Source organism: Hyperolius riggenbachi, chromosome 7 (genome assembly GCF_040937935.1).
Source record: "Hyperolius riggenbachi isolate aHypRig1 chromosome 7, aHypRig1.pri, whole genome shotgun sequence".
Classification (NCBI taxonomy): domain Eukaryota; kingdom Metazoa; phylum Chordata; class Amphibia; order Anura; family Hyperoliidae; genus Hyperolius; species Hyperolius riggenbachi.
Genome location: NC_090652.1, coordinates 64628888 through 64643712, shown reverse-complemented (window position 1 = coordinate 64643712; position 14825 = coordinate 64628888). Strand labels below are relative to the sequence as shown.

The 14825-nt window shown below is 46.7% G+C and overlaps 1 protein-coding gene across 1 annotated transcript in view; it reads left to right on the top strand.

Moving 5' to 3' along the window:
- Positions 1 to 1690: 1690 nt before the first annotated feature.
- The window catches only part of LOC137525541 (serine/threonine-protein kinase mos-like), a 49751-nt gene continuing 36616 nt past the window's right edge, over positions 1691 to 14825 (top strand). The window contains exon 1 of the mRNA XM_068246671.1: positions 1691 to 1805. Coding sequence (XP_068102772.1) covers positions 1804 to 1805 — 2 coding nt within the window. The 5' untranslated portion in view covers positions 1691 to 1803. The remainder of the gene's footprint in view (positions 1806 to 14825) is intronic.

Here is a 14825-nt window from a genome sequence, read left to right as displayed (position 1 = left end):
TGACCCACTACATCACAGTCAGCAGGCCCATTGTAGCCAATCAGGCTACACTATCTCCTGGAGCCACCCCACCCCTTATATAAGGCAGGCAGCGCCGGCCATTATAGTCGTTCGTGCCCCTGTAGTAATTAGTGAAAAGAAAGGTGCTGACAGACTTTCATAGGGAAAGATTAGTTAGGCTCTTGTAGACATGTTAGCTTGCTCCTGGCTGATTGTTATTCCTAAAATAGCAACCCACAACAGCTCTTTTGAGAGCTTATCTTGTTCTTGCGCTTTTTTTTTTACCCTCCCTTCTCCCCCTCCTCCTCCTCCTCCTCCTCCTCCTCCTCCTCCTCCTCCTCCTCCTCCTCCTCCTCTTGTCTTGTCTTCCAGGGATTTGTAGGATGTCAAAAGTACGCTTACATACATTGGACAGGAATCGAACCTTGGTCAACTGCTTTGAAGGCAGCTATGCTCACCACTATACCACCAACGCTACATGCAGAAACTTCTTGGAGCAGACTTACTTCCTACCTCCAAAAGACACACATACATTCGCCGTCTAACAGTCTCCTAGTGGCGAGGTAGACTGATGGCGGAGCAAACTCTGTCATTCAAGTGGGATGCACGCGCATCGGTGCACGGGATCCCCTGCAAACCATGTCCCCAGGACTTAACGCCAATTGACATTATGTGGAACTGGGGGAGCCGCCATGTTCATTCATGCTTATCGGTGTGACGTGGTTGCTAGGTGGTGAAAAAGGCAAACTTCTGTTTTTTGAGAAACAGCTCCAAATAGATTAAAAGACATCCAAGAAAAAGCAAGGCATTTTGGAATATATTCAGTAAATTGCATTAAAGTGAACCTCCAGACTAAAAATCGACTCAACAGCACTGAAAAGGCCTGGTGTTTCTTTAACAGTTTCACAGCATCAGAACTTTGTTTCTCTTATACAAGATTTTTAGCTGCACAGAGGAAAACTGCCCGGGCATTTTTCCCCTGATGCTGAGCAAAGCATGATGGGATTTCTGCTGTTGTTGCTCTTGTTCTGCTGTTTTGGTGCAATTTTTTTTTTCTTACATTTTGAATTTGACATTTGAAGCCTAGTGCGTGCAGCTGGGAGGGGTAATCAGGACACAGGACAGTTGGAACTGTGTCTCCTGCTCCTTGTCACCTGCTTTCAACCAAAAATATGGCTGCCCCCATGACAAAGATGGCAGCCCCCATGAATCAAAAACATTTGCCTGTTCTTTTAAAACAGGGTAAGAGATTATATTACCTATCTATTCTAATTAACATAACTCATGTAACTTAATGACGGTATGTTTGTTTAGGCTGAAGTTCCCCTTTAAGCAGAAAAATGTGCGTAAAGTCTCATGCACAATGAGTAGAGCGTAATGTATTGCATGTTATGTATGGCATTCTGCTCTACACATGGTGCGATAAAACTTTACATATGTTATTCTGCTTACTGCAGTTTAATAAATATATCTCTTTATATATAAAGATGAGAGTGCAGGAGCAAAATGCTGAGTGTGTTGCACAAAAATGCAAATGACAAAAAAAAAAAAACCTGTTTTCCTGAACTCAGAAAATGACTAATTATTTATGAGTTTGAATCTGTTTTATCCACAGCAGCACGACTTCCCCCAGTACAGTTTGTACCCAGAGAAGAAATACAGTTTGATAGGCGTTATATTCTTGGAGAAGGAGCCTTTGGGAAGGTGTACAAAGGCACTTATCAAGGCACACCTGCAGCTGTTAAGGAAATCTGCTGTGCAAGGGGAGACATTAAGGTTATAATTCATGAAATTCAAGTCAGCATGTAAGGTTTTTTCTTCTTTTTTATGTATGATTTGCTTTGCACAAATGTCTTTAAAATGATGTGAGAAGAACTAATGTAAAGCAAGAGAATGCACTGTCCTTCAAGCACTATACATCTGTAGTATTTATCTGTGCAGGCGCTCAACATCAAGTCTCAACAATAATGACAGTTCCAGTATTTCAAGTCAATAGTAACAGTTCCAATTCCTGATGAACTATATAGGTTAATAGTGACAGTTCAAATTGCTGATAATCTTCATAAACTCCACTCAAACAGACAGACCCACACTGGGTACTCTCACCGGATTTGCAGGCTGATTGTATTACAGATCAGCTAAAACGCGTATTTTTGATGATATCCCATCGGTCTCCAATCGATATTAAATTTGCAGGCTGATTGTATTACAGATCAGCTAAAACGCGTATTTTTGATGATATCCCATCGGTCTTCTTCAATATTAAAATCACAGCAATACACTCACAAACATCCTTGAATCATGCTGCAGATGAAAACGGACGCTAACGAGACCTTCTGAGGATTTATTTACATGCGCATGATTCAAGGATGTTTGTGAGTGTATTGCTGTGATTTTAATCTTTTAATAAATACAGAGTTACGCTATGTAGCGTTTGTTTCTGAGTTTAAGGTAACCAGGAAGAAGGCTGCATACCCTAAAGGCGGATCACAAAGCGCATTAGCTGATCTCCTACAAGTAGTCAGCACTGTGATCTGGTGAGCGGTTACCATTACCTTCATAGTACCGGTGGAGGGTTGTCACCGTTTTGGCACTGTATGGGTGAAAGTGCTACACTTGATGTCACTTGCGTTATAGTGTATACTGGATTACGCTATGTCCTTGTATCCCTGTTTGAGTTCTAGATAAAAGCTCGATTGGAGACCGATGGGATATCATCAAAAATACGCGTTTTAGCTGATCTGTAATACAATCAGCCTGCAAATCCGGTGAGAGTACCCAGTGTGGGTCTGTCTGTTTGAGTGGAGTTTATGAAGATTATCAGCAATTTGAACTGTCACTATTAACCTATATAGTTCATCAGGAATTGGAACTGTTACTATTGACTTGAAATACTGGAACTGTCATTATTGTTGAGACTTGATGTTGAGCGCCTGCACAGATAAATACTATATATGCAAATAGGGTGTTAACCCCCACTGTGTGGCGATCCATAGATACATGTTCATTCATTTAATTTTTACGATATATACAGTTCCAATTGAGATACACGTAGGTCTGATTGAGGAGCGCTCATAGCCACCTACAATTTTCAGACTATACATCTGTACCTCTTTCACTTGCTTGTGTGCACAGTACTCTACTTGTCTGCTGTAAAGAATATCTCTACTACATGAGCTATACTCTTGTTTAAAGAAACCTCAGGTGGGGGAAGCCTCCGGATACTATGGAGGCTTCCCCCGTCCTCCTGTGTCCCACGGCGGCAACGGAATTCCTTCGGAACGGCGGGGATGTAAATATTTACCTTCCCAACTCCAGCGCAGGCGCAGTATCGGCTCTCCACTCGGAGATAGGCAAAAATAGCCGATCGCTGTTGGGCCGCTCTACTGCACAGGCGCAAGTCGCCTGCGCAGTAGAGAGGACTCGACGGAGATCGGCTATTTTTCGCTTATCTCCGAGTGGAGAGCCACAACAGCACCCCCGCTGGAGCCAAGAAAGGTAAATAAATCAGCGGTTGGCAGCCTTGTCCAAGGAAGGATTCTGGGACACTTCGGGACTGCCTGCATTTTTTTTGTTACAGGTTCTCTTTAAAGTTCATTGCCAGAGTAGTAGAAGAACTTATGTAACATTTCTGTCCACAATGAGAAGGTCAAGTTTGGAGAGTTTGGGCACTGGGCTATATCAAGTGCTGCCATATTTCCACTAAGGGTGCATCCAATTTTAATTGGTCAATCACTAACCAATTTTACCACCTCAATGTAGTGTGAGAGCTTACATACACAATTTGCTCATAGTATTCAATGGGCCATATGCAATTCTCTTTTTCACCTGAGTTTTCTCCTAGGAGATAATTTTTAATCCTCAATTTTAAATAACTTTCCAACACTTTTCAACTAAAAAAATACCAAAAAGTAGATGAATAAGTACTATCAAAATTATTTTGAGCATTTTCTAGCTTTCTGGTTGCTTAAAAGGCATTTTATTGACAAGTTTAAAAATATCACCTGGGAGAAAACTATGGAGAAAAAGTGAATTGCATAGGGGCCAATATCTGTTGAACTTCATACTACATGGAGGTGATGAAATTGGTCAGTGATTGGCCAATCAAAATTTAAAGTATATATGGACCGTTAAACGCTGGGATAAGTGCCCTGGAAGTGCCATTGTTGCTACACTGTATGACTTGGAGCCCTTAAAGGAAAACTTTAGCCATTTTTTAATTGAGAAATGAAATAACAGCCATGTCTCTTTAACCCTCCTGGCGGTCTATTAAAATCCGCCAGGGGGCAGCGCAGCAGTCTTTTTAAATTTTTTTTTTTAAATCATGTAACGAGCCCAGGGCGATCTCCGATCAGGAAATCCCATTCAAAGATAGGTGGATAGCGGTGATCGAGCGCGGGGCGGCGGTGATCGGTGTGCTCACGCAGCTAGCAAAGTGCTAGCTGCATGCAGCAAAAAAAAAAATTATGCAAATCGGCCCACCAGGGCCTGAGAAAACCTCCAGTGGGGTTACCGTCAGGAAGGTTAATAGGCAATACTATCTCAGAAAAAAAAGCACCACATATATACTGTAAATACTTGTTCTACTTACATAACATATGTATTGCACTGTCCACGGTTTGACTTTAGTGATTTTTGTACAGTAAAAAAAGAGAAAATCCTTCTTAGCATTTTCCATTTTAATTGTGGCTATTTTGAAGCCAATCCTGATGTTATTTCCTCCTTTACTTTCCTCTGCCTGATTTGCCCACCCTTCACTGTAGAAACAGGAAAATTGAATACTCACCTTTCGTTAATTTTCCTTTCCTGGAACAGAAGATGGCGGCATACTCCTGGGTTAGGCTCCGCCCCCTGACCCCATAGAACAGATTTGCTAATAAATTAAACAACCCCGCTCCCCCCCCCCCCCGCCATTCTCGTGAAAATCAGTCCTCGAATGGACAGGAGGGAGGGATTTGTATGCCGCCATTTTCTGTTCCTGGAAAGGAAAATTACCGAAAGGTGAGTATTCAATTTTCCTGTTTCCTGGACACAGAGATGGTGGCATACTCCTGGGACATAAAATATCATACAAGAGGGAGGGAATGAAAAAGAAAACAATTTATTTATCGACTGAAGACAATACAGCTCTTCCAAATTCAAGAGTAGTGAGAGAAGCAGGATCAACATGATAATGCATTAAGAAGGTATGAGAAGAAGACCAGCTAGCTGCTCTACAAATGGTTTCTACTGATACTTTTGAAAAAGATGCCCATGAGGCAGCCATTCCTCTAGTCGAATGAGCATGGATTTGCTCTGGTACATTTAAACCTTTTATTCTGTAGCTCTGCTGAATCATTTTTGCCAGCCGGTTAGCAATGGTTCTGGATGTTACTGGATATCCTTTTCTAGGACCCTGCACATTAACAAAGAGACAATCTGAGGACCTGAATTCCACTGTCTTGTCTAAGTAAGCTCTCACACTCCTTCCTACATCCAATGGGTAACACTCATGGTCCACTGGGAAAGTTGGTAATGTTAATTCTTGATTTATATGAAAAGATGATGCTACCTTTGGAATGTGCTGAAGTACTGGTCTGATTACAAGTCCATCTGGATAAAATTGCAGAAGGTTCTGAGAACATCCCAGAGCCTGTAAATCCAAAACTCTTTTTGCAGAAGCTATGGCCACAAGGAAGATTGTTTGTAGAGTTATATTCCATAAATAAGCGGACTCCACCGGATAAAAGGGAGGACTTTTCAGGACGTCCAAGACCACACATAAATCCCACTGCGGGAAGAAAGGTTTTCGGGGAGGCCTAATCTTCTGCACTCCTCGAACAAATTGCATTACCAATGGGTTAAAGGCCCATCTCTCGCTAGTCAGTGCAGACAAGGCAGATATCTGCACCTTAATTGCTGACAGGCTTAACTGCTTTTCCACCCCTGTTTGAAGGAAGTTAAGGATATCCTGTACCTTTGGATTAAGCATATCAAATTTTTCCAAAATAGCAAAGGAAGCGAACCTCTCCCACACTCTGTGATACGTGGTATTAGTAGATGTCTTTCTTGCCTTCAATAAAGTAGTGGTCACTTCCTCTGAACATCCTAGGTCTCTATATTTCTTCCTCTCAACCTCCATGCCATTAAACTGAGGTTGCTGCTGTTGGGGTATAGCAGATTCCCTTGATAAAGCAGATCCGGCATTGCTGGAAGCTGCCATGGTTCCTCCACACTAATCTCCCATAGAAGTGTAAACCACGGCCTCCTTGGCCAATAAGGCAATATAGCTATGATCATGCATGACTCCTTCAATAGCTTTTGGAGGAATTACTAATTACTGGAAACGGAGGGAAGGCATACCCTAGTTCGAATGTCCAAGGGTGCGCTAGACAATCCGTCCCCAATGCTGCTGGATGGTGATGCAGAGAAAAGAACTTCTTCAACTTCGTATTCTTGTGAGACGCAAAGAGATCTACCTGCGAAAGACCCCACTTCTGAACAATTTTCTGAAACACACTTGGGTTCAGGGCCCACTCGTGACTCGTGAGCATTGGAGAATTGTCTGCTGAGTTGATCCGCTAGAATATTCTGAGATCCTGGAAGGTAAATTGCCGACAGGTTGGAAAGATTGCTCTGTGCCCAATTCATGATGTGCGTAGTTTCCCGCAACATGGGTTGACTCCTTGTCCCCCCTTGCCTTCGGATATAGGAGACAGCTGTCGTATTGTCTATTTGGAGCAAGACTGATCTGCCTATTATCAAGTGACGGAAGGCTCTCAGAGCTAAGAAGGCTGCCCTGAGCTCCAGAATGTTTGATGGAATCTAATGAGGAAAGATTCTCCACTTCTCCTGGACACACACATCCTTGCAGTTTGCCCCCCATCCTTTTAAACTCGCGTCTGTTGGGATCACCACAGGCTCCTCCTGCTGAATCTGGTGGCATAACCACAGATGGTGCTTGCAAGTCCACCAATAAAGAGAGTTCCTTACTGACAAAGGTAGAATGAACTTCTGACTAGAGTTGGGCCGAACCTCCGATTTTAGGTTCGCGAACTTCCGCGGAAGGTTCGGTTCGCGTTAAAGTTCGCGAACCGCAATAGACTTCAATGGGGATGCGAACTTTGAAAAAAAAAATAATTATGCTGGCCACAAAAGTGATGGAAAAGATGTTTCACGGGGTCTAACACCTGGAGGGGGGCATGGCGGAGTGGGATACACGCCAAAAGTCCCCAGGAAAAATCTGGATTTGACGCAAAGCAGCGTTTTAAGGGCAGAAATCACATTGAATGCTAAATGACAGGCCTAAAGTGCTTTAAAACATCTTGCATGTGTATACATCAATCAGGTAGTGTAATTAAGGTACTGCTTCACACTGACACACCAAACTCACCGTGTAACGCACCGCAAACAGCTGTTTGTGTAGTGACGGCCGTGCTGGACTGGTGCGCACCATGGCGAGAGTGCAGGTTTTGGTGGCTTTACAGCCCATATGGTCGCCTGGCTGATGTAGCCGAATGACAGAACAGTGACTGTCCAGCTGATCAAATTTGGTCTGACCACAATGAAGCAACGACCTTATTATCTTTTGTGTGCCCCCCGAGACACTCATCTATGCGCCGGTCATTGCTTCATTGTGATACGCAAGCCCCTTCACCACGGCAAGGTAATGATCACGAAGGGGAATGGGCGCATGTACATGCCTTTTCTTTTGTTGTTGCAGCTGCCCGCAGTGCAGCCAGAAAAATTAGGCAGTCATGTACACGCACCATAAAAATTATTACAGCGGCCGCTGCTAGCAGCGGCCTAAAAAATTCAGCAATCCGCCTGGAGTCCCAGACCCTGTTGGTGGTGGCGGAGAAGGTAGTCAAGCGGCCTGCAGGCAGACATGCTGTGTGGAGGGACTGGGAGTGACTTAGTCTTCTTGGGGCAGCCCAGGCAGCCAGTCACACGGCGTGCAGGCAGAGATGGTGTGTGCGGGGACTGACTTAGTCTTGGGGCGGGCAGCAGCCCTCCGGGATCCATGCCTCATTCATTTTGATAAAGGTGAGGTACTTAACACTTTTGTGACTTAGGCGACTTCTCTTCTCTGTGACAATGCCTCCAGCTGCGCTGAAGGTCCTCTCTGACAGGACGCTTGCGGCAGGGCAGGAGAGAAGTTGGATGGCAAATTGGGACAGCTCTGGCCACAGGTCAAGCCTGCGCACCCTATAGTTCAAGGGTTCCTCATCGCTGTTCACAGCAGTGTCTACATCCACACTTAAGGCCAGGTAGTCGGCTACCTGCCGTTCCAGGCGTTGGTGGAGGGTGGATCCGGAAGGGCTACGGCGAGGCGTTGGACTAAAGAATGTCCGCATGTCCGACATCACCATGAGATCGCTGGAGCGTCCTGTCTTTGACTGCGTGAACACGGGAGGAGGATTAGTGGCAGTGGTACCTTGCTGGTGTTGTGCTGTCACATCACCCTTAAAGGCATTGTAAAGCATAGTTGACAGCTGGTTCTGCATGTGCTGCATCCTTTCCACCTTCCGGTGAGTTGGTAACAGGTCCGCCACTTTGTGCCTGTACCGAGGGTCTAGTAGTGTGGCCACCCAGTACAGCTCATTCCCCTTGAGGTTTTTTATACGGGGGTCCCTCAACAGGCAGGACAGCATAAAAGACGACATCTGCACAAAGTCGGATCCAGTACCCTCCATCTCCTCTTGCTCTTCCTCAGTGACGTCAGGTAAGTCAACCTCCTCCCCCAGCCGCGAACAATACCACGGGAAGGTTGAGCAGCACAAGCCCCCTGCGACGCCTGCTGTGGTTGTTCTCCTGCCGCTGTCCCCTCCTCCTCCTCCTCCTTCTCCCCCAAAGAAACACCTTGCTCATCATCCTCTGAGTCTGACTCATCTTCTGCACACGACTTCTCTTCTTCCTCCTCCTTCCCCCTCTGTGCTGCCGCAGGTGTTGAGGAAACAGCTGGGTCTGATGAAAATTGGTCCCATGCCTGTTCCTGCCATAATGGTTCCTGGTCACGCTCATTCACAGCTTCATCCGCCACTCTACGCACAGCACGCTCCAAGAAGTAAGCGTAGGGAATTATGATATCTTCCAGAAGCAAGTTTTAAGGGACGCTAAAGCCTTGATATATCCTCGGGATAAAAGGAATTTATCTGCTACAGAATGGCGGGCCTTGAAATGGTTGAAGTCCCGCCGTGACTTGACTGTCAAAAAAGCGGACAAGGGGGGGAATATTGTCGTGATGTCCACAGCTAGTTATATCAATGAAGCCATGAGGCAGTTGGGGGACTCCAATACTTACTTAAAGTTAGAGAGGGATCCCACCTATCAGTATCAAAATCAACTGAGGAACCTCCTCAGAAAGGGAGTTCAGGAGGGGTTCCTCAATGCTAAACTGGGAGAAGACTTGTTCTTACCCTATCCTAAGAAACCAGTGATCTATTTCCTGCCCAAGGTCCACAAGTCCCTGGTGGACCCCCCGGGCAGGCCCATTGTCTCTGGAAGGGGCTCAGTTACTGAGCCCCTTTCTAAGTACCTCGACCATGTCCTTAGACCTCTGTTATCTTTTGTGCCATCTTATTTGAAGGACACCACCCATGTCCTGCAAATGGTACAACAGTTGGAGTGGAGGAAGGTGACTGCCTTGCCACCATTGATGTGGTGAACCTGTATAACAGGATACCGCAGAAAATGGGGGTTGAGGCAGTCCTCGACCACTTACATGACTGTGGTTGGAAAAATGACGCAGAAAGTCGGTTTCTGGGTGATTGCCTTTCGTTTGTATTAGATCACAATGCCTTCAGATTTGAGGGGAGGTGGTATAAACAGATAGCTGATACAGCAATGGGAACAGCGGTAGCTCCAACTTTCGCTAATCTGTTTCTGGCGAAATGGGAAGCAGAGTATATCTATGGGGAAAGAAATCCCTATAGATATGATCTGAGGACATGGTCGAGGTATGTGGACGATGTGCTTGTCATTTGGGCGTCCACCAGGGACAGGTTCGACCGTTTTATGCAGTACCTGGATGATAATGTGTTGAATATGCGGTTCACAGGTGAATGGGGAGGTGATCGGGTTGCTTTCCTTGATTTAACACTGGAGGTACAGGGGGATACCCTAATAACTAAGGGGTATAGGAAGAGCACAGCGACAAATTCGGTGCTACATAACGACAGTTATCACCCCCCCCCATGTTAAATCAGCCATCCCTTATGGCCAATTTTTGAGGTTAAAAAGAAATAATACTAATGAACAGATGATGTACCAGAGATTTTTAGAGCGAGGTTACGAGGCTGCCGTCCTTGATAGGGCTCTGGAGAGAGTAAGAGAGCAGGATAGGAACCAGTTGCTGGAGGGGGCGGAAGACCAGAAATCCCCAGAAGTGAGAGCAAAAGACAAGGATAACTTCATCTTTGTGTTTGATTACACACCTATGTCAAGAAAAATTAAGGAAATTATTTCCAAAAATTGGTCCATCTTAGAACGTGACACAGGATTAGGAGATAAGGTGCTTAAGGCACCTACTATAGCTTACAGAAAGGGGTTTACCCTGGGTTCTGTGGTTACTCAAAGCGAGCAGATTCAACAGCATCAGGACAATTGGCTAAACAATCGAAGAATTATGGGTAGTTTCCCTTGTGGTTTTTGTCCCACTTGTAGCCATATGCTGAGAGCATCTAACGTGAGGTTAGGACATTTGGACGTCCAGATCAAACACTTTATTACATGTAGAACCGCATTTGTCGTTTATGTGCTCTTCTGTCCCTGTCTTCGATATTATATTGGTGAAACCACGCGTCCTATGCGTGAAAGACTTGTGGAACACATCAGGTCTATAAGAAAAGGTGAAGGAGGAGTACCTAGGCTGGTCGAGCATTTTAGTGTAGCGCACGACAGCAACCCTTCACTGTTGAGGATGGTGGGTTTGGTGCATGTCCAGAATCCCAAAAGGGGAGGGGACCGTGAGAAAATATTGTTGCAGCGAGAAGCTTACCTAATCTCTAAAACCGAGGCCATGGGTCCGTTAGGTTTCAATGATAAAAATGACCTTGCTGTGTTCCTTGAAAGGTAGATAAAAAATGACATAGGTTTTTCTTGCTCCTAATGTAAATATTAGATATGCATTTATAAATTTGCTGTAAGGGAATATTTGAGGGAGGGTCTTTGTATGGGAGGGGCTATTTAAGTGGGAGGGTAAAGCGAATGGTCGAGCTAATTCCAATTTGGATCTCCTTGATATACTTCCTTCTTGGGCTGAATCTGTGGCGTTGCTTTTCTTGTTTCATTACACTTGGTGTCCTTTTCTCACCTCTCGCTAATGGTTTTTGTAATTACTTATATGTATGAGCTACCGTGCCTCTTATCCTGAGTATTCTTCCAGTTTGTGTGCACAGGCCGCCAGGCCATTGCTCCCCCTGGTTAGTCAGTAACCCTGTACTAAGCAATAAGTTTTTTGCTAGGGATTGGCAGCATGATGTATCCCACGCGGATGAATGGACGCATGGTATGCGACATTCAGCCGTGGGAGGCAGCCAACCCATATATGCCGCATGCGCATGCGTATTTTTGTATGCATGCAGCCGCGTCATGCGTACAGGACAATCTGATTGGCCGGTGGGATCATGTGAGCGCACCCGGAAGTTCTTTAAAAGGGAAGCGCTGTCTTGCTGGCGTGGAGCTCCTGTCCCACGCTGCCAAGATCTGAAGGGTCCTTGATGATGCATCTCTGATGTGAAACAATTGTTGACCGAGGGGTCTCTATGCTGGGTGCACCTGGATGGGGTGAAGTATTGCCTTTTTGCTGTCAAATCTGTTGGAATGTTGCCTGCAATGCATCATTAAACACAGAGGTGTGCATTTTACTGGTGCCCACGTTTTTCTTTGCCTGTGATGAACAAGCGTAGGGAATTATGCGGCTCACCAGGTTGGTCACCTCCTCATACGGCCGCATGAGCCTGCATGCATTTTTCATCAGTGTCCAGTTGTCGGGCCAGAACATCCCCATCTTCCCAGACTGTTTCGTTCTACTGTAGTTGTAGAGGTACTGGGTGACGGCTTTCTTCTGTTCTAGCAGGCGGGAGAACATGAGCAGGGTCGAGTTCCATCGAGTCGGGCTATCGCAAATGAGGCGTCTCACCGGCATGTTGTTTTTCCGCTGAATTTCCGCAAAGCGTGCCATGGCTGTGTAAGACCGCCTCAAATGCCCACAGAACTTCCTGGCCGGCTTCAGGACATCCGCTAAGCCAGGGTACTTTGCCACAAATCTTTGAACCACTAGATTCATGACATGTGCCATGCAGGGTATGTGTGTCAGCTTCCCCATATGCAAAGCGGCAAGCAGATTGCTGCCGTTGTTGCACACCACGTTGCCTATCTCCAGGTGGTGCGGGGTCAGCCACTCATCAACCTGTTTCTTAAGAGCAGCCAGGAGAGCTGCTCCAGTGTGACTCTCCGCTTTGAGACAAGACATGTCTAACACTGCGTGACACCGTCGTACCTGGCATGCAGCATAGGCCCTGCGGAGCTGGGGCTGTGTAGCTGGAGAGGAGAACTGACACTCAGCCAAGGAGGAGGAGGACAGCAAAGAGCATGTAGCAGGTGGAGAGGAGGTGGCAGGAGGCCTGCCTGCAAGCCGTGGAGGTGTCACAATTTGGTCCGCTGCGCCCTGCTTGCCATCGTTCACCACCAGGTTCACCCAATGGGCTGTGTACGTAATGTAGCGGCCCTGCCCGTGCTTGGCAGACCAGGCATCCGTGGTCAGGTGTACCCTTGACTCAACGCTCTTCGCAAGAGATGACACCACTTGTCCCTACGTGAGTGTTGGCCTTTCCACGGCTCAATTTTTGTTGGCAGAGCGAACAGATGGCTTTGCTCCGATCTGAGGCACACACATTAAAAAATTTCCACACCGCTGAGCCACCCTGGGATGTGGGCACTATGGGGACCTCAGCAGCTGATGCTGAAGGGCAAGTTGGCTGGCTGTACATAGGTGGCGATACATGGTGCCGGACTCTGCCACCAGCTGTTTCTGACGAAGAGCTGCCCCAGCTTCTTTCAGCAACTTCTATCCTCCTACTACTCTCTGACTCCCCCTCTGAACTGTCCCCCTCTTCATCTCCTCTATTGGGAACATACAGAGGATCCCTATCATCGTCATCATCGTAATCATCCTGCCCAGCTTCGCTTGACTCAGAAAAATCCAAACATGCACCATCAGTAGGTCCTTCATCCTCCTTACACGTTACATCCATAGTGTTGCCGCGTAACGCAGACATATGAGCTGGTGAAAATTCATCTGGCTGTAACAACAATGGCTGTGCATCAGTGATTTCACCACTAAATAATTCTTGCGAAGTGTCAAATGCAGCGGAAGTGGTGCTAGTAGTAGCGCTGGTGGCTGAGCAAGATGAGGTGTTCTGTGTCGCTAAATACTCAACCACGTCCTGACAATCTTGGGACGTGATGGGACGTGCCTTCTTCCGAGCACTGTACTGTGGGCCAGGTCCACACGAAATTACATTTACACGACCTCGCGCAGACCTGCCGGGTGGCCTTCCTCTGGCTCTGGCACTACCTCTTCCTCTACCTGTTTTTTCCATATCGGGTATGCACGGAGTGGTATATCACACTGCGTGCACTCACGTAGGTAGGTGGGTTCACTTAACTGCACAGGTATGCGCACTGATGCGGTGGGTTCACTGAACAGAACAGGTATGCAGTGGCAGGTTCAATGAACAGTACAGGTATACAGTGGCGGGTTCACTGAACACAACAGGTATGCAGTGGTGGGTTCACTGAACAGGTATACAGTGGCGGGTTCACTGAACAGAACAGGTATACAGTGGCGGGTTCACAGAACAGGTATGCAGTGGCAGGTTCACTGAACACAACAGGTATGCAGTGGCGGGTTCACTAAACAGGTATACAGTGGCGGGTCCACTGAACAGAACAGGTATGCAGTGGCATGTTCACTGAACAGAACAGGTATGCAGTGGTGGGTTCACTGAACAGGTATGCAGTGCTGGGTTCACAGAACAGGTATGCAGTGGCGGGTTCACTGAACAGAACAGGTATACAGTGGCAGGTTCACTGAACACAACAGGTATGCAGTGGCGGGTCCACTGAACAGAACAGGTATGCAGTGGCGGGTTCACTGAACACAACAGGTATGCAGTGGTGGGTTCACTGAACAGGTATGCAGTGGTGGGTTCACAGAACAGGTATGCAGTGGCGGGTTCACTGAACAGTACAGGTATACAGTGGCAGGTTCACTGAACACAACAGGTATGCAGTGGCGGGTTCACTAAACAGGTATACAGTGGCAGGTCCACTGAACAGAACAGGTATGCAGTGGCGGGTTCACTGAACAGTACAGGTATACAGTGGCGGGTTCACTGAACACAACAGGTATGCAGTGGCGGGTTCACTGAACAGGTATGCAGTGGCGGGTTCACTAAACAGGTATACAGTGGCGGGTCCACTGAACAGAACAGGTATGCAGTGGTGGGTTCACAGAACAGGTATGTAGTGGTGGGTTCACAGCACAGGTATGCAGTGGTGGGTTCACTGAACAGGTATGCAGTGGTGGGTTCACAGCACAGGTATGCAGTGGTGGGTTCACATCACAGGTATGCAGTGGTGGGTTCACAGCACAGGTATGCAGTGGTGGGTTCACTGAACAGGTATGCAGTGGTGGGTTCACAGCACAGGTATGCAGTGGTGGGTTCACTGAACAGGTATGCAGTGGTGGGTTCACATCACAGGTATGCAGTGGTGGGTTCACAGCACAGGTATGCAGTGGTGGGTTCACAGAACAGGTATGCAGCCAGACAGGAACAAGT